Here is a 22,568-nt window from a genome sequence, read left to right as displayed (position 1 = left end):
ATTGCTGCTAAAATAGTTACTGCCCTATCAAATTCCTGAAATTCCTAAGATCATATTACATTTAGCAAAGAAACTTATAATATTTAAAATTGGGCAATCAGGATTTTAGGTCAAATGCAAGTGCTAGATGATGCAGAACGATTAGATTTCCTGACATAAGGCAGAACCTTACATTGTTAGTCACCTGGTGTGTGAATTTAATACTGAAGTTAAATTACATGCCCTGGTTTGTAAATTTCATTCATTGACCTGTAACAGCTAGTACACTATGAATTGAGAGCATTTTTTAAAATTTTACGTATTTATTTGAGAGAGAGAGAGACAATGGGTGCACCAAGGCCTCTAGCTGCAGCAAAGGAACTACAGATGTATGTGCCACTTTATATAATTGGCTTACATGGTTTCTAGGGAATCGAACCTGGGTCCTTTGGCTTTGTAGGCAAGTGCCTTAACCGTGAAGCCATCTCTCCAGCCCTTGAGAGCATTTTTTTAAAGCAGCCTACAAATAGTAATTGTTTGATTTTGCCTTTTTAATTTTTTTTTTCTTCTTCTTTTTTTTTTTTTTTTAAGAATTCAGTAGCTTTGTTGCTCGGACCAACACATGTGGAGAATTGCGCTCTTCTCACATAGGCCAAGAAGTCACTTTGTGTGGGTGGATTCAGTACAGAAGGTAAATTGAGACAAAGGGTCAACCAATACTTAGTGGTTATTTTCCCAAGACAATTTTTAACCAGTCAGAAGATTAAGATGCTTTCTAACTCTTGTAGGTCTTTCAGAATTCACTGTTTTCAGTTCTGTTTTAAAAGACAGTGTCACTCTCAGTAAGTTCCAATATATCTTTTTAAGGGCATAGTAATGTAACCTTATCTACCAATGGACTGAAATGATTTTGAGCTACATTTGAAGAGCTCTTATGACCAATAACTAGTAATGAACAAGCATCCTATAAGCCAGCTATGAAGCTGCAACACCAGGGGGTAAAGAGTTTTTTTCCAAATTTAGGTTGAGAAAAGGCCTAAAAAAACATTGCTTAAGATCAGAACGAGTTATTTTTATTGTGCATCTTTATTCTCCAGAACATATATGTTTGCTTATTTATTTAAGAGAAAGAGAAACCTGGGTGTGGTGGTGCACACCTTTAATCCCAGCACTCAGGGTGGCAGAGGTAGGAGGATCCTGTGAGTTCAAGGCCACCTTGAGACTACATAGTGAATTCCAGGTCAGTCTGCGCTAGAGTGAGACCCTACCTGGGGGGCGGGGTGGGGGGAGTGAAGAATAGAGTCAGCAAAAGAATGGGCAGGCCAGGGCCTTCAGCCACTGCACCACCTGTGCATCTGGCTTATGTGGAATCGAATCTTGATCTTTTGGCTTTGCAGGCAAGTGCCTTAATCACTAAGCCATTTTTCCAGCCAGTTTTATGATCTTCCTAAAGTAGATACCCCACATGGGTGGATGTTTGCCCATAGTAGGTGATTTTGTCTCTTGCTTTCTCTTCCTTTTTCTGGTACTAAAGGCAATATGAGAAATGTAGGTTGAATGCTAAAATGTTGGGATTTCTAGGAACTTTTGATGGTTTATGAATTTGTTAAATTAGTAATTGGAGAACTTGCAGAAATTTTTATAATATATCTTGTATCTTAGGGAGAAAAAAAGACCAATCAGATGTTTCTAATAGTCTAAAATACTATTTTTGGGAGGTATTACTGAAAAATTTAAAAATTCATTAAAATTGTCTTATGAAGGCTTCAGCCAATAAAAATATTTTAATTTTCTTTTTTGTTTTGTCTTTTGTTTTGTTTTTGTTTTTCGAGGTAGGGTCTCACTCTAGCCCAGGCTGAGCTGGAATTCATTTTGTTGTCTCAGCGTGGCCTCAAAATGCCAGCAATCCTCCTACCTCTGCCTCCCAAGTGCTAGGATTAAAGGCGTGAACCACTGCCTGGTTTAATTTTATTTTATTTTTTACAATCAAAACTAAATGCTACAATGTATGCCATTTTCATGATTATAGGCAGGCAGGGCAAACAAACCAGAAATAGCAATCAGTTTCCTCCCTCTCTCTCTCTCTCTCTCTCTCTCTCTCTCTCTCTCTCACACACACACACACACACACACACACACACATTTTTTTTTGTTTTGTTTTTTGGTCGTTTGGTCTCAGGGTAGCCCAGGGTAACCTCATATTCAAGGTGATCCCCCTTCCTCTGCCTCCTGAGTGCTGGGATTAAAAGGCATGTGCCACTACACCTGGCTTGGAGTTTGGTCTTTGTAGCTTGTTTGTCTGCTTAAATTTAGGACTGAGAAACTTTATCTTAAAATGTTTGCTCTTTTCTCATTAATTAGGCAAAACATCTTCATAGTCCTCAGAGACTGCCATGGTCTTGTCCAAGTTGTCATCCCCCAGGATAAGGTAATAGGAAGTTTCTTACTGTTATCTAAAAGCTTGATGCTATGGCTAGAGGAAACTAAGTCATTTCATCAGTATGTTTGATGTTTTACATTCAGAAGTTCATTGTTAATAAAAGCTGTAAACTACACATCATTAAGATAATGAACTGAAAAAAATAGGTGAAACTCAGAGCTGATTTTGTTAGTATCTAAAAAAAGATAAGAAATCATTAAAACAAGTCTAGTGACATTAGAATTATAAATTCAGAATAGACAGATAAAATTTACAGAAAAGAAAATATAAGTTGAGACTGGTGGTGCAGGCCTGTAATACCAGCACTTGGGAGAAAGAGGCCAGCTTTGACTACATGAGACCCTGTCTCAAAGATAAATTCATTAAAGTTTATGTATGTGTGTGAATGTATATGTGTATAGGCATGTATACATATGGCATGAAAGTCTACCCAACCCCACTCATAGGTATAGAAACACAGAAATGTGATTTAAAGCTACATAGAATTGATTTTATTATTATTGGTTCCTTGGATTTTTTGTTGTTGTTTTTTGTTTGTTTGTGTTTTTCAAGGTAGGGTATCACTCTAGCCAAGGCTTACCTGAAATTCACTATGGAATCTCAGGGTGGCCTCGAGCTCACAGCAATCCTCCTACCTCTGCCTCCTGAGTGCTGGGATTAAAGGTGTGCACCCCGACACCCAGCTTTGTTCTTTGGTTTTTTGAGGTAGGGTCTCACTGTAGCCCAGGCTGACCTGAAATTTACTATGCAGTCTCAGGGTAGCCTTGAGCTCACAGCAGTCCTCCTGCCTCTGTTCCCCACATGTTGGGATTAAAGGTGTGCACCACCATGCCTGACTGGAATTGTTATTTTAACACATTAGATTAACAACACATCTGCTTTGAGAACGCAGATGCTTATACATTTGTGGAAGAAGTACAAATTGTCAGCTGTATGAAGAACACTTTGGCAATATTAAAATTATAATTGCATGTATCCTTTGAAACATTAATCCTACTTGTAGAAAACTGTCATACACCTAGACTTACGCAGATGTAAATGGCATGTATAAAGGATATTTATTTCTGTATTTAGTAGTTAAAAATAGAAACAACCTAGACACCTTCTACTTAGAATCTAGTTTAGGGCTGGAGAGGTGCCTTGGTTGTTACAGTGCTTGCCTTATAAGCATGAGGACCTAAGTTCACTTCCTGGAACCTATGTAACAAAAGCTAGGAATGGTGTGGTATGAACTTGCTGTCCCAGAACTAGGAAGGCAGAGAGAGAGGTGGATCCCTGGGGCTAACTGCCAGCCAGTCTGACCTACTTGGCAAGCTTAATGCAAGTTAAGAGCCTGCCTCAAAAATACGTGGATGGGATTTGGGGAGATGGTCAGTGACTAAAATTATTTGCTGTACCCAGCACTCATATAAAAAACCATGTATGGGGCTAGAGAGATGGCTCAGCAGTTAAAGACACTTGCTTGCAACGCCTGGTGGCCTGGAGTCTATTCCCCAACACCCACATAAATGCAGATGCACAAAGTGGCACATGCATCTGGAGTTTGTTTACAGTGACAGGAGGCCCTGGCATGCCCATACCCATACTCTATCTTTTTCTGTCTGCCTCATTCTCTCTATTTCCTTGTCTTAAATATATAAATAAAACTATTTTTTTAATTCCTTTTTTAAAAAATCAGGTTACAGCATATGTCTGTAACCCTAGTGCTGAGGGATAAAGAGACAGGCATATTGCTGGGGCTTGCTGGTCAGCCAGTATAGCTGAAAAACTTCACTCTTCAGGTTCATTGAGAGACCCTGTCTCAAGAATATGAGATGGAAGAGCCATGGAAAAGGACAGTCAACGTCCTCCTCTGGCCTCTGCTCACACACCCTGCAAACAAACACAGCAAATAAACAAAGGTGGACAGCATCTAAAGAACAACACCTAAGGTTGTCTTCTAGTCTACACCTGTACACACATATGCATACACATACAAAAGAGGGTGTACTTTAAACATTTTATTTATTTATTTGAGAGAAAGAGGCATATAGAGAGAATGGGAATGCCATGACCTCCAGACACTGCAAACAAACACCAGATGTATGAGCCACCTTGTATAACTGGCTTTATGTGGGTACTGGAGAATTGAATTGAATGCTGGTCCTTAGGCTTTGCAGGCAAGTGCCTTAGCCACTAAGCCATCTCTCTGGTACTCTGTTTTGTTTTCTTTGTTTGTTTGTTTTTGGGTTTTTGAGGTAGTGTCTCACTCTATCCTAGGCTGATCTGGATTTCACTATGTAGTCTCAGGGTGGCCTTGAACTCATGGCGACCCTCCAACCCTGCCTCCCCAGTGCTGGGATTAAAGGCGTGCACCACCACACCCAGCACAGGCACATGTTACTCATGCTTATATGCTCAAGAAAAATATGATTTACTTGGCTTCTGAAGTATTGGAAATAAGCTGATCTATGAACTGTCTTTGAAGGGTGAGGATGCAGACGTGAGCATGGCTAACCCCAGAGAAATCCTGTCACTTTGGACTCTGTTGCTGTTGGGTTTAATTGCACCTAAGAGTAGCCCTGATGACAGTTGCCTTTAAACTACACGGGACTTAGTCAGGTCTGGTGGTATACATATTCAGGAGGCTAAGGCAGGAGGGTTACAAATTCATGGCTAACTTAGTAATGTGGCAAGACCTTGTCTAAAAATAAAAGTAGCTGTAGTTGTGGTGGTGCATACCTGCAATGCCAGTATTTAGAAAGTTGAGACAGGAGGATTGAGAATTCAAAGCCAACTTGGATTACATCTGGAGACCCTGTCAAAAAGTAAAGGTGCCGGACATGGTGGCACACACCTTTAATCCCAGTGCTTTCAAGGCAGAGGTAGGAGGTTTGAGGCCATCCTGAGACTATATAGTGAATTCTAGGTCAGCCTGGGCTAGAGCAAAACCCTACCTCAAAACACACATACACACAAAGAATGGTAATGGAATTTATCAAATTGTATAATAAAATCATTAAGAACAGCTCCAGCATTATGGCAAATAAACTATAGATTTACAGTTATGAAGATTCCTATAAATTCATGTGTTTCTTGGAACTGTTTTCCCTTCCTATTCTATAGTCAGCAACTTCTATGAAGAAGATTTTATGTGAAGCTCCTGTGGAATCTGTGGTGAAAGTAACCGGAACAGTTATTTCCCGACCTCCAGGACAAGTGAATCCAGTTAGTAGTTTAGAAACTGTAGATTGTACCTGTATGTCTGTGTATACATTAGGCATCATAGGTGTTGGACACTAATTGCCAAAGCTCAGTAAGTGTACAAATAAACCTACTAATTTCAAAATCTTTTCTACAAACACATCTATATAAATATGCATGCAGGGGCTAGATAGATGACTTTAGCAGGTAAGGCACTTGCCTGTAAATCCAGATGCATGAAGTGGTGCATGTATCTGGAGTTCATTTACAGCAGCTAGAGGCCCTGGTAAGCTCATTTTCTTGCTTTCTCTTGCAAATAAATAAATAAAAATAAATATGCATGCAAGACTAGAGAGATGGCTAAGTGTTTAAAGGTGCTTGCTTGCAAAGCCTGATGGCCTGGGTTCAAATCCCCATGACCCACGTAAAGACAGATGCACAAAGTGGTACATGTGTTTGGAGTTATTTTGCAGTGGCTAGAGGCCCTGATGTACCCATTCTTTCCCTCCCTTTCTCTCTGCTTGCAACTAAATAATAAACATATTTAAATATACATGCCAAGACCTTTGTTGACATTGACAAATGCATCATGACATTGCTGGTTTGTGAGCTGCTCAGCCACAGATACGCATAAGGATGTGAAATTTGTGCTTTGTATGCTACACTAAGCACTAGCATCTATACATTTTACATATATAGATATCTGCTGTTTAAAATTTTTTTTATTAATTGAGAGATGGAGAGAAAGAAAGATCAAGAGTGAATGGGCATATCAGGGTCTGTAGCCTCTGCAAACAAACTCCAGAAGCATGCTCCACCTTGTGCATCTGACTTATTTGGGTCCTGGAGAATCGAACCTGGGTACTTTGGCTTTGCAGGCAAGTACCTTAACTGCTAAGCCTTCTCTACAGCCTTCTATGTGCTTTTCAAATGTGTATAGCATACATGTCCTGATGAATGATTTCTAAAATAGCTTTTTTTTTTCTCTCTCTCTCTCTAAGAAAATGCCAACAGGTGAAATTGAAATCAAAGTTAAAACAGCTGAACTTCTGAATGCCTGCAAGAAACTGCCCTTTGAAATTAAAGACTTTGTGAAGGTGCCACCCTCTATTATTAATAAAATAGACTTTCTAAAAAATGATAATAACCAATAAAGTGTTATCAGAATTTTTAGGGAAAAAGTTTACTTCTACGAAGTTAAACATTATTAAAGCTGTCTCATGGATTGCTCTATTCTATAATGTCTTGATGAATTATTCTACAATACTGACAGTTCATTAATTTCTTGGAGTCCAGGAACATCTGGACTTTTTTTCAGCCAAGTTGAAGTGTAATTCTGCCTTTAAAACTCAAGACATTATATTATTCAAGTTTTTCTATTGGTTTACCATTTTGAAAGAAAATTTATATCTAGTTTGGAAATAACCAATTGCCTTCTCCTTTTACATTTAAACCTGTAGTAGTGATTTTAAAAAATAGGTGTACGTCTTGACTTCATAAGCATGGAAATACAGATTTAGTATGATCTTGGCCAAAAGTTTGAGACATTGATAAAACTAGACAGCATTGAATAAGTATATCCAGGTAATTTTTAATTTCATCACAATTATATAATATCTACTTTTTAAATCAATCTGTAAAGGGATTTTTAATTTAATTACATGGCCAACAAATGTTTATTATTCTGTTTCTACTTTAAAGAAATGAACTATAAGCCGGTCGTAGTGGTGCATGCCTTTAATCCTGCCCTTGGGAGGCAAAGGGTGCCACTTCACCCTGGGTTACAGTGAGACCCTACGGGGGTGGGGGGAATGTCAGGGTAAAGAATCCTTTTCACTTATGTATTGATTAACAGCTTCCATACTTAGAATAAATCATAATTACCTCCCCTCCCCTACTTTCCCCTTCACAAATCCACACTCCATCATATCCCCTCCATCTCTGGTAATCTCTCTCTTTCTTTTGATGTCATCATCATTTCCTTCTATTATGAGGGTCTTGTGAAGGCACTGTGAGGTCAAGGATATTGAGGCCACTTTCTGTCTGGACTGTTGCTTCATAAGCAGTCCTACTCTTCCTTTGGCTCTTACATTCTTTCTACCACCTCTTCCACAATGGATTCTGAGCCTTGGAAGGTATGATTGAAATATTTCAATGCTGAACACTCTTCTATCACTTCTTCTCAGCACTGTAGTGCCTTTTGGATCATCCCAGCAGTCACTGCCATTTGAAAAGAGAAGCTCCTCTAACCAAAAGTGAGAGTAGTGGCTGGAGAGATGGCTTAGTGGTTAAGGTGTTTGCCTACAATGCCAAAGGAACCCAGTTTGACTCTCTAGGACCCACATTGGTCAGATGCACAAGGGGTCACATGCATCTGGAGTTCGTTTGCAATGGCTGGAGGCCCTGGTGCACCTATTCTCCCTCTCTCTCTCTCTCTCTCTCTGTGTCAAATAAATAAATAAAATATATTTTTTTTAAAAAAGTGAGAGTGCCGGGCATGGTGGTGTACACCTTTAATCCCAGCACTTGGGAGGCAGAGGTAGGAGCATCACTGCGTTCTAGCCCACCCTTGAGACTAAAGATAAATTCCAGGTCAGCCTGAGCTAGAGTGAGACCCTACCTTGAAAAACAAAAGTGAGAGTGGCATTAATATATGGGTATGAACATAAAGTTTGGTGAGCATAATGTATGCATTTTGCCAAACAAGAGCAGGCATTACACTCCTAAGGCTCATGACCTCCCCCACCATAGACTTTTGATTAGGTTTTCAGTACCAAGCATATATTCTTTCCTGTAGAGCGGGCCTCTAGTCCAATTATAGAGAACAGTTGGTTTCCCCCATAACAGACATGCCACTGTTGTACCCATTCACTCATTTGGCTTGGCTAACCAAACTTTGAGGCTTGCAATATCCACTATTTTCAACGCTGATGACTTTTGTCTCCCATAGTGCTACATGCTGTGCAGCTTTTTCTAGCTTTCTGTCAGCTGGTCTAAAGGGAGGAGGCTTTCAGCTCAGCCCCAGCTTGATTTCTCAGTGACCTTGCAGCCCAGGCATGTGGAGTCTTGAGAAATAGGGTCTTACCACCTATTGGAGCGCCTTGGCAATAGACTGTAATGTGTTGGAGACTTCAGGGACCTACCTCCCTGGCCAACAACTCACTGGAAGGTGTCCGTTTCCCCAGCACTGAAATTTTTCTAGTAACAGTTTATGGCTTGTGGGTATGCCATTATCCAAAAAAGTAGGTTTTCATATGGCTTATTCACAATATCCTGAATTTTGATGAACCCTCCTCCCACCCTTTCACTCAGTCTCCCCCTGACCTCACTTAGGCCATTCCACCTCCAGTAATCTGCTCATCTACTTACATATATACACTACCATTCAACCCTTAACTCCTCCCTCCTTCTCCCTTCCTCATAGCCCTTTTCTACCTTACTGGCCTCCACTACTGATTTTTTACTCCAACTCACACAAATCTAAACATTTGTAGCTAGGATCCACTTATGAGAGAGAAAATGTGATATTTGGCTTTCTGGGCCTAGATTATCTCAATTATAATCCTTTCCAGGTCTTCATGAAATCCTTAATTTTTTTTTCAGGAATTAATTATGGGCTTAATTTAAATGTTTAATAAAGTAGACATTTCAGTTAGTAAGGGGTGATGTTCATAATGAATAGGAAAAGTTTAAGATCTGTACTGGTCACCAACTTAAAGTTGCAGACATTAACTGCTGGGCATATACCTCAGTAGTAGAGAGCTTACCTAGATGTGTAAGGCCTTGCTTTTTATGTCTTCCACCACAAAAAAAAAAGGAAGTAAGAATTAAAGCTGACAGTATTTACACCAGTAGAAACTAGCAGCGTGCTGGTTGGCGAAGTTGAGGTTGGAAGGGAAAAACAAAGCTATTAAACAATAACTACCTTTCTAATAAAAATTGTAAACATAAAAAATCTTTCAATTTGTTTAGAAAACAGAAGCTCTTCGTTTGCAGTATCGGTACTTAGATTTGCGTAGTTCCCAAATGCAGTACAATCTTCGACTGAGGTCCCAGATGGTCATGAAAATGCGGGAGTATCTTTGTAATCTGCATGGTAAGGGAAAGCCTGAGTGTTCTTTGGAGCTTTGTGGAGTCTTTTCTGTTTTATTGTACACTGTCCTCTTTTTGGGGTTAGATGTTAACCAAAAATCTGTAACTATTCAGTGTGTACACTAGCTCCTTATTGAGCCACATCCTTTCAAAGGTAATATTGCCTGTCACAGTATTTAGTGTGGTGTTCCCCATCACTGCTGAAGACAGGACAATCCTTTCTACAGCATAAGCTCTCATTTTTTAAACTTTTTTTTACTGATAACCACATTCATATATACATCTCAGGGACCATTGTGGAAGAGGTGACACAAAGAATGTAAGAGCCAAAGGAAGGGAAAGAGTGCTTTCCAATAATGTCTTCCAGACACTAACTTCTTTTTTTTTTTTTTTTTTTTTGGTTTTTCGAGGTAGGGTCTCACTGTAGCCCTGACCTGGAATTCACTATGTAGTCTCAGGGTGGCCTCCAATTCACAGCAATCCTTCTGCCTCTGCCTTCCAAGTGCTTGGATTAAAGGTGTACATCACTACAGCTGGCAACTTTTTTTTTATTTTTTGAGACAATCTCACTATGTGGCCCAGGCTGACCTTGAACCCACAGTCCTTCCTTAGCCTTCTGAGTGCTAGGATTACAACTGTACACCATCATACCAAGACAGGCTTTCTTTATTTTTTGTCATGCTTATATACCAGTTAATGGGGGCTCTGAAATTTCCAATGAATTAAACTAAGCATCTTGTACGGTCCTGTTTTTGCTGTTTTGTTTTGTTTCACTGTTGCTGTACTGGTAGAACAGGTAGAACGCCTGAACAAGTTAACAGACGAGAATCCATCAGATGTTTTGCATGGTTTCCTATCTAGAGTATGAGCTTTGTGAACACAGATGATCAGAGGCTTCAGCTTTCTTACTGGGTTTATAGAAACCAACATCACTAGGTTGGTAGCTTATTTCAGGCCAAATTCCTAATTAAAAGGGAGCTTCTTAGCTGGGCGTGGTGGCGCATGCCTTTAATTCCAGCACTCGGGAGGCAGAGGTAGGAGGATCACCATGAGTTTGAGGCCACCCTGAGCCTACATAGTGAATTCCAGGTCAGCCTGGACCAGAGTGAGACCCTACCTTAAAAAACAAGGGGGGGGGGGGAGCTTCTGATCTTATTGCACTATAGACATTAGACTTGACAAATTCCTATATATTAATCCTAATATTTCTCTCTTTTTAGGATTTGTGGATATAGAAACCCCAACGTTGTTTAAGAGGACCCCAGGAGTATGTACTTTTTTTTTTTTTTGAGACAGGGTCTCACTCTTGCACAGGCTGATTTGAAACTCACTCTGTAGCCCAAGCTAGCCTCAAATTCACAGCCCAGCTGGTCTTCCTGCCTCAGCCTCCCAAGTGCTGGGATTATAGGCCACCACACCTGCTTACACTTGACCTATTTTTATTTTATTTACTACCTCAGGATCGTCACATTAACTAGGTTTTTGTATAAACTGAGAACATTTGCATTTTGAATCAGAACCCTTTAATTCCTCATTAGTTTCTTACCATTGAGGCTTATAGATGTAAATCACTAATGGTTTCCTTAAAGTCCTAAGAACTGACACTTCCAATTTATGTTTCAACTGAAAATAGAAAATTGATGGTAAAAAAAAATTTTATTTTCATGGGGGGAAGCTATCTCTATGTTCCTGTACTGAGAGCAACTCTCACCATAACTCTTTATCTCCTAAAAATGTGCTTCTGCTCCAGCTTCTTCCCACCCTGCCTCTCAGTTACTGAGCCCACTGCTGTCTGGAGTCACACTGAAATGACCAGAGACACTGACCAAGGGGAGACTCAGCCCTGACTTCATTTGTCCCTAGTCACAACTTTCAGACCAGTGCTATTTCAAAGGACAGTGCCATGCAGCCAAGTTCATTGAGGCTGGAAGTGCCATAATTAGGTTGATTGGCTGGGGGGGGGGGAGGTGGCTGAGAAAGGGGCTATGGAAGCCTCATGATTGCTTATGTCAGGAACCCCTCTGTAAAGCACCATCTCTTCTGTGTGCCATCTGGGCTTTGTTCCTTTAAAACCACGGGGCTTTTTGTCTAATGTCCCATCTCATTCTCTTCAGCAAAAAATCTGCTCCCACTTCTCAGGTCTTTCTCTTGACTCATCTGTCCTCTGTTCTTAATCCTCTACCTTCCCTGGAAGTCTGGTAGCAAGAGGGTGGCTCAGGGTTTGAGTTTGACAGAGGGAAAACAAATAAATGCTTTATTTAAAAAAAAAAAAAAAAAACAAGTCTGGTGGCATGTGCCTGTAATCCCAGTACTTGGAAGGTAAAAGCAGGATCACAAGTTTGAGGGCAACCTAAGCTATGTGGTAAAGTCCTCCATTAAAAAAAAAAAAAAAAGTGTGGGGGTGGGGAGGGAGGGAATTACCATGGGATATATTTTATAATCATGGAAAATGTTAATTAAAAAAAATTTAAAAATAAAAAAAAATAAAAATAAAAAAAGCTGGGTGTGGTGGCACATGCCTTTAATCCCAGCACTTGGGAGGCAGAGGTAGGAGGATTGCTGTGAGTTCAAGGCCACCCTGAGACTACATAGTGAATTCCAGGTCAGTCTGGACTAGGTGAGACCCTACCTCGAAAAACAAAATAAAACAAAACAAAAAAGGACCTTTCTAAACACTGATATTTAATTTTTTTTTCTTCAAGGTAGGGTTTTACTCTAGCCCAGGCTGACTTCGAATTCAGTTCACAATGTAGTCACAGGGTAGCCTTGAACTCACAGCAGTCCTCTACTGCTGCCTCCCAAGTGCTGGGATTAAAGATGTATGCCACCATACCTGGCTGATATTTATTAACCAAACAGTAGACTTGTAAAAACCACTGCAATTTAAGGGCTAGGAAAATAGCTCTGTGCTAGAGCACTTGCCTCATATGCATGAGGTCCTGGGTTCAATCCCAAGTACCACAAAAGAAAAGAAGAAAAATGATAATAATTACTTGGCTGGGGAGGTGGCTCTATGGTTAAAGGCACTTGCTTGTAAAGCCTGATAGCTGGGGTTCATTCATTTTCCCAGTACCCATGAAAAACCAGATGTATAGTGTGCCATGTGTCTAGAGTTTTTTTACAGTGATAGGAGGTCTTGACATACCCATGTACTCTCTCTCAAATACGTAAGTAAATAAAATTTTAAAGAATTTCTTGGCATAGGAAGTGATGCATAAAATCTGTTCAACTAGTAATAAAATTGAGAATTCAATTCCACAAGCATAAATTTAGTAACTACTATGTAGAAGCAGTTTTTATAGCTTATACGCAAGGCTCTTTAGGGACTAAAAGATGAGCAAGAAATTATCTTTATCATTGGAAGAACTTTGCTCTTGGATTTCCTTGATAATCTAATGTATTGACTTTCACTAATATCTTGGGTTTGTTTGGGGATTGTTTGGGGTCTTGTTTTATTTTGTTAAGATGGTCTCACACTACCATGCCTAACTTGGGTTTGCTTTTTCTTTTCTTTCTGTTTTAGTTTTTATTAATGTGTCTGTTTTCCCTCTCTCTTTAAAAGGGTGCCAAAGAATTTTTAGTACCATGCAGAGAACCTGGAAAGTTTTATTCTCTTCCTCAGAGTCCTCAGCAATTTAAGCAGCTTCTGATGATTGGTGGTTTAGACAGGTGAGACTTTGCTTTTATATTGCTATTAGTTGTCAGAAAAAGAAAGGGAGAAAAAACAAAATTATCTGATCTGAAGAGAAGGTTAAGGGTTGTGGAGATAGCTCAGCAGTTGAGGTCACTTTTTTTTTTTTTTTTTTTTGCAAAGTCTGTCAATTCCCCAGCACCCACATAATAAAGCTGAATGCAAAAAGTGGCACAAGTGTCTAGCATTCATTTGTAGCAGCAAGAAACCCCAGTGGACACACACACACACACACACACACACACACACACACGCCATCATGCTCAGTTTAATTTTTTTTTTTGAGGCAGGGTTTGATGGCGATTCTCCTACCTCTGCCTCTTAAGTGCTGGGATTAAAAGTGTGTACTACCATGTCTAGCCCACCCAAATTGACCTGGAATTCACTATGTAGTCTCAGGGTGACCTCGAACTGACAGCAGTCTTCCTACCTCTGCCTCCCAAGTACTGGGATTAAAGGCATGTGCCACCACATCTGGCATTTTAAAAAGGAATTTTTTAAAAATTTGAGACAGAAAGAGAGAAAGGGAGAAAAAGAGAATGGGTACGCCAGGGCTTCTTCTAGCCACTGCAAATTAACTCCAGACACTTGTGCCATTTTGTGCATCCAGCTTATATGTGACCTGGAGAATAGAATCTGGGTCCTTGGGCTTCCCAGGCATGTGCCTTGACAGCTAAGCCATCTCGCTAGCCCTAAAATAATTTTAAATAATAGTTTCTCTTATATATCATTATTAATTTGTTTCACAGCCTATATTGCCAAAATTGTGGACAGTGAAAAGTATTTTAGAATCATGACTTGATTAATACTGTTTTTCTTTCTTTTTTTTTTTGAGACATTCTCATGTAACAAAGGCTGTCCTTGAACTCAGTGTATAGTTGATGGTTGACCTTGAACTTATCATCCTGCCTCCACCTCCCAAGTTCTAGGATCATAGACATGTGCCACAATACCTACTTTCATAAGATACTCGGCATCAAACCTAGGCAAGCACTATGCAGCTGAGCTACATCCCAAGCTCTAATGTTATTTCCCTTCATATTTTATTAATATTGTTATCATTATTATTGTTATTATTTTGATTTTGAGGTAAGGTCTCAATCTAGCCCAGTCTAACCTAGAATCTACTATGTAGTCTTAGGGTGGCCTTGAACTCATGGCGATTTTCCTACCTCTGCCTCTTAAGTGCTGGGATTAAAAGTGTGTACTACCATGTCTGGTTTATTTCCCTTTTTAAAAAAATTATTTACTTATGAGCAGAGAGTGTGGGGAAGGGGCACACCAGGGCCTCTTATCACTGCTTATGAACGCCAGAATCATACTTTAGTTTGTGCATCTGCTTTTACATGAGAATTGATTCCAGGCCAGCTGGCTTTATAAGCAAGCACCTTTAACTGCTGAGCCATCTCCTAGCTTAATGTTCTTGTTTTAATTTTTTTTTTATTTGAGACAGAGAGAGAGAGAATGGTTGCACCAGGGCCTATAGCCACTGCAAGCAAACTCCAGACACATGGGTCACCTTGTGCATCTGGCTTATATGGCATCTGGAGACTCAAACCTGGGTCTTAGGCTTCGCAGGAAAGCATCTTAGCCATTAAGCCATTTCTCCAGCCCTAATGTTATTTTTCTTTCTGGTTTTTCGAGGTAGAGACTCACTCTAGCCTAGGCTGACCTGGAATTCACTATGGAGTCTCAGGGTGGCCTCGAACTCACAGCAATCCTCCTACCTCTGCCTCCCAAGTGCTGGGATTACCTAATGTTATTTTTCAATTGTAGATATTTTCAAGTTGCCCGATGTTACCGAGATGAAGGTTCAAGACCAGACAGGCAGCCGGAGTTTACTCAGGTACTAAGTTATATTTACTTGTCTCTTACAAATTCAAGCTTAGTGTCTGCAAGTATTTTCAATATGAGGGCAACAATTTTATTTTTATTAGTTTTTTTTTAATTAGCATAGAAAGCAATAGGTTTTATTGTGGTGTTTTTATACAGACCTTATTATTCCTGATCCTCCTTCTCTACTCCCATGACCTATGTGGTCCCCTTCTTCCCCCACTACTTTCACTACTGTTTTTTTGTTACTTGTATTCTTTGGCCGTCCCTTTATTTCCCCCCTTTCTCAACCTTCTCCTAAGATCTCTTTTTTCCCCTCTCATGATCCCTTTTCTAGTTTTATGACCTGTATTCATACCACCCACACATACATACACGTATATAAAATTCAAAATCCAGAATCTGTATATGAGAGAAAACATGCTGAATATGTGTTTCTGAGTCCAGGGTACTTTGCTTAACATAATTTCCAGTTCCATTTTCTTGCAAATGTCATGATTCCACTCTTGGTGTTTTGTTTTGTATTTAATATTTTATTTATTTATTTACTTGGGGTGGGGAACAGAGTGAGAGAGAATGGGCATGCCAGGGCCTCTAGCCACTATAAACAAACTCCAGATGCATGCACCACCATGTACATCTGGCTTTATGTGGGTACTGGAGAATCAAACCTGGGTCCTTTGGCTTTGCTGGAAAGTGCCTTAACCACTAAGCCATCTTTCCAGTGTTTTGTTGTGCTGGGATTAAAGGTGTGTGTGCCACCATACCCGGCTTCCTTTTCTTTTTGTAAAATAAATAAACATTTCATTGTGTATATACTCTGGAGGCTAGAGAAATAACTCAGTTAAGGCACTTGCCTGCAAAGCCAAATGACCCAGTTTAAACTCCCCAGGTCCCATGTAAGCCAGATGCACAGGGTGGCACATGCATCTGGAGTTCACTTGCAGAGTCTGGAGGCCCTAGTGCACCCATTCTTTCACTCTCTCTTTCTTTCAAATAAAATAAAATAAAAATAAATAAAAAGAGCCAGGTATGGTAGCGCATGTCTTTAATCCCAGCACTTGGGAGGTCAAGGTAGGAGGACTGCCATGAGTTCAAGGCCACCCTGAGACTACATAGTGAATTCCAGGTCAGCCTGTGCTAGAATGAGACCTTACCCCCAAAAAACCCCCCAAAGAATCAATACTCTGGCCATGCCTTTAATCCCAGCACTTAGCAGGCAGAGGTAGGATGATTGCCATGAGTTCAAGGCTACCTTGAATCTACATAGTGAATGCCAGGTTAGCTTGGGCTAGAGCAAGACCCTACCCCAAAAAATAAAAAAAGAAAAGAATCAGTACTTTAGATGTGCAGGCAATTTGGCTGTGACATCCATCACCCATCCTATTGACAACCAGGGTTGATTCCGCTGAGCTGACTGGCTAGGTAGGTGTCCCCTTCCTCCCTCACTCGTCCATGTGCGTCTCTCCTGAAGCTGTGTGCTTGGTCAAAGAGAGCGATCTCCAAATACAGGAGGACCAGTCTTCTAGCAAGGGTGTTCAAGCAGCTGCTAGCTGCGCTCCCCTGCTAGAACCTCCTAACAAGCTCTCAAGAATCAGTACTCCAGGGCTGGAGAGATGGCTTAGTGGTTAAGTGCTTGCCTGTGAAGCCTAAGGACCCCCAGTTCAAGGCAGAATTCCCTAGGACCCACGTTAGCCAGATGCACAAGGGGCGCATGTGTCTAGAGTTCATTTGCAGCGGCTGGAGGCCCTGGCATGCCCATTCTCTCCCTCTCCCTCTTACCCTCTTCCTGTCTGCTGGTCTCAAATAAATAAATTAAAAAATAAAAAAAATTATTAAAAAAAAAAGAATCAGTACTCCAACACCATAAAGGGACAATGTTAACTTTAAAGAAAAAGAATACAGGTGGAGGGATGGCTCAGTGGTGTAAGCGCTTGCTTACAAAGCCAAAGGACCCAGGTTCAATTCTCCAATACCCACATAAACCAGATGCACAAGGTGGCACACGTGTCTGATGTTTGTTTGCAGTGGCTGGAGGCCCTGGCATGCCCATTCTCTCTCTATCAACTAAAATAAATAAATAAATAAATATGTGTGTGTGTATAGACACACACACACATATACATATACATATATATATATGAATGAAAAAAAGAAAAAGAATAAAGCCAGGCATGGTGGTGTATACCTTTAATCCCAGCACTTGAGAGGCAGAGGTAGGAGGATCACCATGAGTTCAAGGCCACCCTGAGAACACATAGTGAATTCCAGGTCAGCTAGAGACCCTACCTCAGAAAAACAAAAAACAAAAAAAGAATATATAATTCTGCATATTAATGTTTAATCTACAGATTTTTTGAAGCCTTTGTGATTTAGTTTCTGTATGATACTACTAATCAGTATGATGAAATTGTTTTGCAATTGGACAGGCCAGGGATCATATGTAGCCTTCCTACTTACTAATTATAGCTTTGCAAACAACGTACTTAGCCTCCTTGAACTTTGAGCTATGAGATAGTTGTGGGAAGTAAATTAGTTAATGTATGTTAGACAATAGCACAGTCACAAACATTATAAAGATGTATTGGTCTGGGGAGATAGCTCAGCAGTTAAAGGCATTTGCTTGCAAAGCCTACTTGGATTTGATTCACAAATAACCATGTAAAGCTAGATGCTCAAAGTGGCATATATATCTAAGTTCATTTGCAGCAGCAAGGGGCTCTGATGCACCCATATAACTCTCTCTCTTCTCACAAATCAATAAATTAAGATGAGTTTTTGGAGCCGGGTATGGTGGCATACACCTTTAAACCCAGCACTTGGGAGGTAGAAGTAGGAGGATCAGTGTGCGTTCAAGGCTACCCTGAGACTACATAGTGAATTCCAGGTTAGTGTGGAGTAGAGCAAGACCCTACCCAGAAAAACAAAAAGAAAGGGGGATGAAGAGATGGCTAAACAGCTAAGGCACTTGCCTGTGAAGCCTAAGGATCCTGGTTTGATTCCCCAGGACCCACATAACCCAGATGCACAAGATGGTACATGTATTTAGATTTATGGTGGCTAGTGACCTTGGTGTGCCCATTCTCTCTGTCTGTCTCCACTTGCAAATAAAAAAAGGATGTGTTTTGGGGGCCAGATGTGGCACATGCCTTTAATTCCAGCATTTGGGAGGCAAAGGTAGGAGGATTGCCCTTAGTTTGAGGCCACCCTGAAACTACATAGTGAAATTTCAGGTAAGCCTGGGCTAGAGTGAGAGCCCCTACCTATCTCAAAAACAAAACAAAAAAAAAAAAAGGTGTTTTTAAAATGTTTTTATTTATTTGCAAGCAGAAAAGGGGAGGAGAAATGGTCATGCCATAGCCTCTAGCCACTGCAGAATAACTCCAGATGCATGTACCACTTTGTGCATTTGGCTTTATGTGGGTACTAGTATCAAATTCAGGTCGTTAGGCTTTGCAAGCAAGTGTCTTTAATTGTTTAGTCATCTTTCCAACTGAAGATAGGTTTTTTAAAAGATGTCTAATATTTATGCTTTCCATGTATCAAGTACTTATAGGTAGAGTCTTATGGTAACTTGAAAGCAGGGAAATATATATGTTAGTTCCATACATATGTTATTTTGATTTCAGATTGACATAGAGATGTCTTTTGTAGACCAGACTGGGATCCAGCGTTTAATTGAAGGTTTACTCCAGTACTCCTGGCCTGGTGATAAAGATCCTATTGTTATTCCTTTTCCTTCTATGACTTTTGCTGAGGCATTGGCAACCTATGGAACTGATAAACCAGATACTCGCTTTGGAATGAAGGTACTCTTCAGTTTTCTAGCTCCCAAGTATTCCACAGTGTTTTGAAGAGTTTTGATTAGATTTACAAGTGTTACAGACTGTTGAATGATACTTTTGTTGTTACTTTGACTTATTATCTTTGTTGTTACCAAGCTATCTCAAGAAAGAATAATAGAGCCGGGCATGGTGGTGCATGCCTTTAATCCCAGCACTTGGGAGGCAGAGGTAGGATCACTGTGAGTTTGAAGCCACCCTGAGACTATATAGTTAATTCCAGGTCAGCCTTGACTAGAGTGAAACCCTACCTCAAAAAACAAAAAAAGAAAGAAAGAATAATAGCATGATAGCATTTTCTTTATTTTCTTTTTATTGACAGCTTCCATAATTATAGACTATAACCATGGTAATTCCCTCCCTCCCCCACTTTCTCCTTTGCAACTCTACTCTCCATCATATCCCCACCCCCTCTCAATCAGCCTCTCTTTTATTTTGATGTCGTGATCTTTTCCTCCTATCATGATGGTCTTGTGTAGGTAGTGTCAGGCACTGTGAGGTCATGGATATCCAGGCTATTTTGATTCTGGAGGAGCACATTTTAAGGAGTCCTACCCTTGCTTTGGCCCTTATATTCTTTCCACCACCTCTTCTGCAATGGACCCTGAGCCTTGGAACATGTGATAGATATATTTCAGTGCTGAGCACTCCTCTGTCACTTCTTTTCACCACCGTGTTTCCTTCTGAGTCATCCCAAGGTTGCTGTTATCTGAAAAGAAAAGCTTCTCTAACCACAAGAGAGAATAGCACTAATATATGGATATGAACATTAAGAGAAATGCTGACCAGGCAATTTGGTCTGCATAGTATATACATTTAGCGAGACACCAGCAAATGTTACACCTTAAGGGCTCATGACTACCCCCAGTTGTAGGTTTTCAGTATCAGGGATGTATTCCCTCCCATGAAGCAGGCCTCTAGTCAAATTAGAGGGTAGTTGGTTTCTCCCATAACAGACATGCCAGTATTGCACCTGTTGGCTCATTTGGCCTGGCTGGCCAAATTTAAGGCTTGCAGTGTCTGCTGTTGAGCATCTTCACTGATGATTTCTCTCTCCCCCACTGAACTGCATGCAGTGAGCTTTCCAGCTATCAGCTAGTCTACATGAGGGGGTTTTCACTCAGCTCCCGCAAGATTACTCAGTGACCTTGCAGCCCAAGTATGTGGAGTCTTCAGCAGTAGGGTCTTGCCATCTATTCCTGGTGGGAAACTAAGAGCCTTGGCAATGGCCTGTAATGTTTTGGGGGCATCAGTGACCTCCCTGGCTACCAACTCACTAGAAGGTATCCCATCCCTAGCACTGAAAATTTTCTAGTAACAATCTATGGCTTCTGGATGTTCTGTTGCCTAAAAAAGTAGGTTTCCATGTCTTATTCATACCCTTTTAGATTTTGATTAGCCCTCCCTCTACCTTTCCTTTACTCAGTCTTTCCCCTGACCTCATTTAGGCCTTTCCACCCCTACCTACTAATCTGTATTTCTACTTAAATATATATACAATACCATCCTATTAAGTCCCCCCTCCCTCGCTTTATATCCCCTTTCTAACTTACTGGCCTCTGTAACTGAGTTTTATTCCAACTCACATAGAAGCCCAATCATTTGTAGCTACGATCGACATATGAGAGAGAACACATGTAGTTTGGCTTTCTGGGCCTGGGTGACCTCACTAAGTATAATTCTTTCCAGATCCATCCCTTTTCCTACAAATTTCATAATTTCATTTTTCTTTACTGGTGAGTAGAACTCCATTGTATAAATGTGCCACATCTTCATTATCTACTCCTTAGTTGAGGAACATCTAGGCTGGTTCCATTGAGTAAGTACATCTAAGGTATTGAGACAAGCCCTAATATATATGCCTAGAAGACATACGCTGGGTCATGTGGTAAATCTATTTTTAGCTGTCTCAGGAACCTCCACACTGATTTCCGCAATGTCTGTACCAGATTGCATTCTTACCAACAGTGTGGAAGGGTTTCTCTTTTTCCGCATCCTCACCAGCATTTATGGTCATTTGTTTTCTTTTTTTTTTTTTTTAATTTAATGTTTATTGACATTTTCCATGATTATAAAAAAAATATCCCATGGTAATTCTGCCCCTCCCCCCCTGACACTTTCCCCTTTGAAATTCCATTCTCCATCATATTACCTCCCCATCTCAGTCATTGTACTTACATATATACAATATCAACCTATTAAGTACCCTCCTCCCTTCCTTTCTCTTCCCTTTATATCTCTTTTTTAACTTACTGTCCTCTGCTACTAAATATTTTTTTTTAATTTTTATTAACATTTTCCATGATTATAAAATATATCCCCTGGTAATTCCCTCCCTCCCCACCCCCACACTTTCCCATTTGAAATTCCATTCTCCATCATATTACCTCCCCATTACAATCATTGTAATTACATATATACAATATCAACCTATTAAGTATCCTCCTCCCTTCCTTTCTCTACCCTTTATGTCTCCTTTTTAACTTACTGGCCTCTGCTACTAAGTATTTTCATTCTCATGCAGAAGCACAGTCATCTGTAGCTAGGATCTACATATGAGAGAGAACATGTGGCACTTGGCTTTCTGGGCCTGGGTTACCTCACTTAGTATAATACTTTCCAGGTCCATCCATTTTTCTGCAAATTTCATAACTTCATTTTTCTTTACCGCTGAGTAGAACGCCATTTTATAAATGTGCCACATCTTCATTATCCACTCATCTGTTGAGGGACATCTAGGCTGGTTCCATTTCCCAGCTATTATAAATTGAGCAGCAATAAACATGGTTGAGCACGTACTTCTAAGGAAATGAGATGAGTCCTTTGGATATATGCCTAGGAGTGCTATAGCTGGGTCATTCATATGGTAGATCAATCTCTAGCTGTTTTAGGAACCTCCACACTGATTTCCACAATGGCTGGACCAGATTGCATTCCCACCAGCAGTGCAGAAGGGTTCCTTTTTTTCCACATCCCCGCCAACATTTATGATCATTTGTTTTCATGATGGTGGCCAATCTGACAGGAGTGAGATGGAATCTCAATGTAGTTTTAATCTGCATTTCCCTGATGACTAGTGACGTAGAACATTTTTTTAGCTGCTTATATGCCATTCGTATTTCTTCCTTTGAGAACTCTCTATTTAGCTCCATAGCCCATTTTTTGATTGGCTTGTTTGATTCCTTATTATTTAACATTTTGAGTTCTTTGTATATCCTAGATATTAATCTTCTATCAGATATATAGCTGGCGAAGATTTTTTCCCATTCTGTAGGTTGCCTCTTTGCTTTTTTCACTGTGTCCTTTGCGGTGCAAAATCTTTGTAATTTCATTAGGTACCAGTGGTTAATCTGTGGTTTCATTGCCTGAGCAATTGGGGTTGTATTCAAAAAGTCTTTGCCAAGACCAATATGTGGAAGGGTTTCCCCTACTTTTTCCTCTAGCAGTTTCAGAGTTTCCGGTCTGATGTTAAGGTCTTTAATCCATTTGGACTTAATTCTTGTGCATG

General features: G+C 40.2%; 1 protein-coding gene across 5 annotated transcripts in view; it reads left to right on the top strand.

Annotated features, from left to right (window-relative positions):
* Positions 1-22,568, top strand: part of Dars2 (aspartyl-tRNA synthetase 2, mitochondrial) — a 41,997-nt gene that overhangs the window by 853 nt on the left and 18,576 nt on the right. Inside the window, exons 2-10 of one of the 5 annotated variants that reach the window (XM_004658780.2) lie at positions 571-670; positions 2,341-2,407; positions 5,525-5,626; positions 6,604-6,699; positions 9,575-9,698; positions 10,915-10,961; positions 13,257-13,363; positions 15,162-15,231; positions 18,848-19,027. In XM_004658780.2, the coding sequence (XP_004658837.2) occupies positions 571-670; positions 2,341-2,407; positions 5,525-5,626; positions 6,604-6,699; positions 9,575-9,698; positions 10,915-10,961; positions 13,257-13,363; positions 15,162-15,231; positions 18,848-19,027 (893 nt within the window). The remainder of the gene's footprint in view (positions 1-570; positions 671-2,340; positions 2,408-5,524; positions 5,627-6,603; positions 6,700-9,574; positions 9,699-10,914; positions 10,962-13,256; positions 13,364-15,161; positions 15,232-18,847; positions 19,028-22,568) is intronic. The other 4 variants (XM_045150802.1, XM_045150807.1, XM_045150819.1 and 1 more) reach the window with 4 other exon arrangements.

Source organism: Jaculus jaculus, chromosome 1 (genome assembly GCF_020740685.1).
Source record: "Jaculus jaculus isolate mJacJac1 chromosome 1, mJacJac1.mat.Y.cur, whole genome shotgun sequence".
Lineage (NCBI taxonomy): Eukaryota > Metazoa > Chordata > Mammalia > Rodentia > Dipodidae > Jaculus > Jaculus jaculus.
This window is presented reverse-complemented; position numbering and strand designations above follow the sequence as displayed.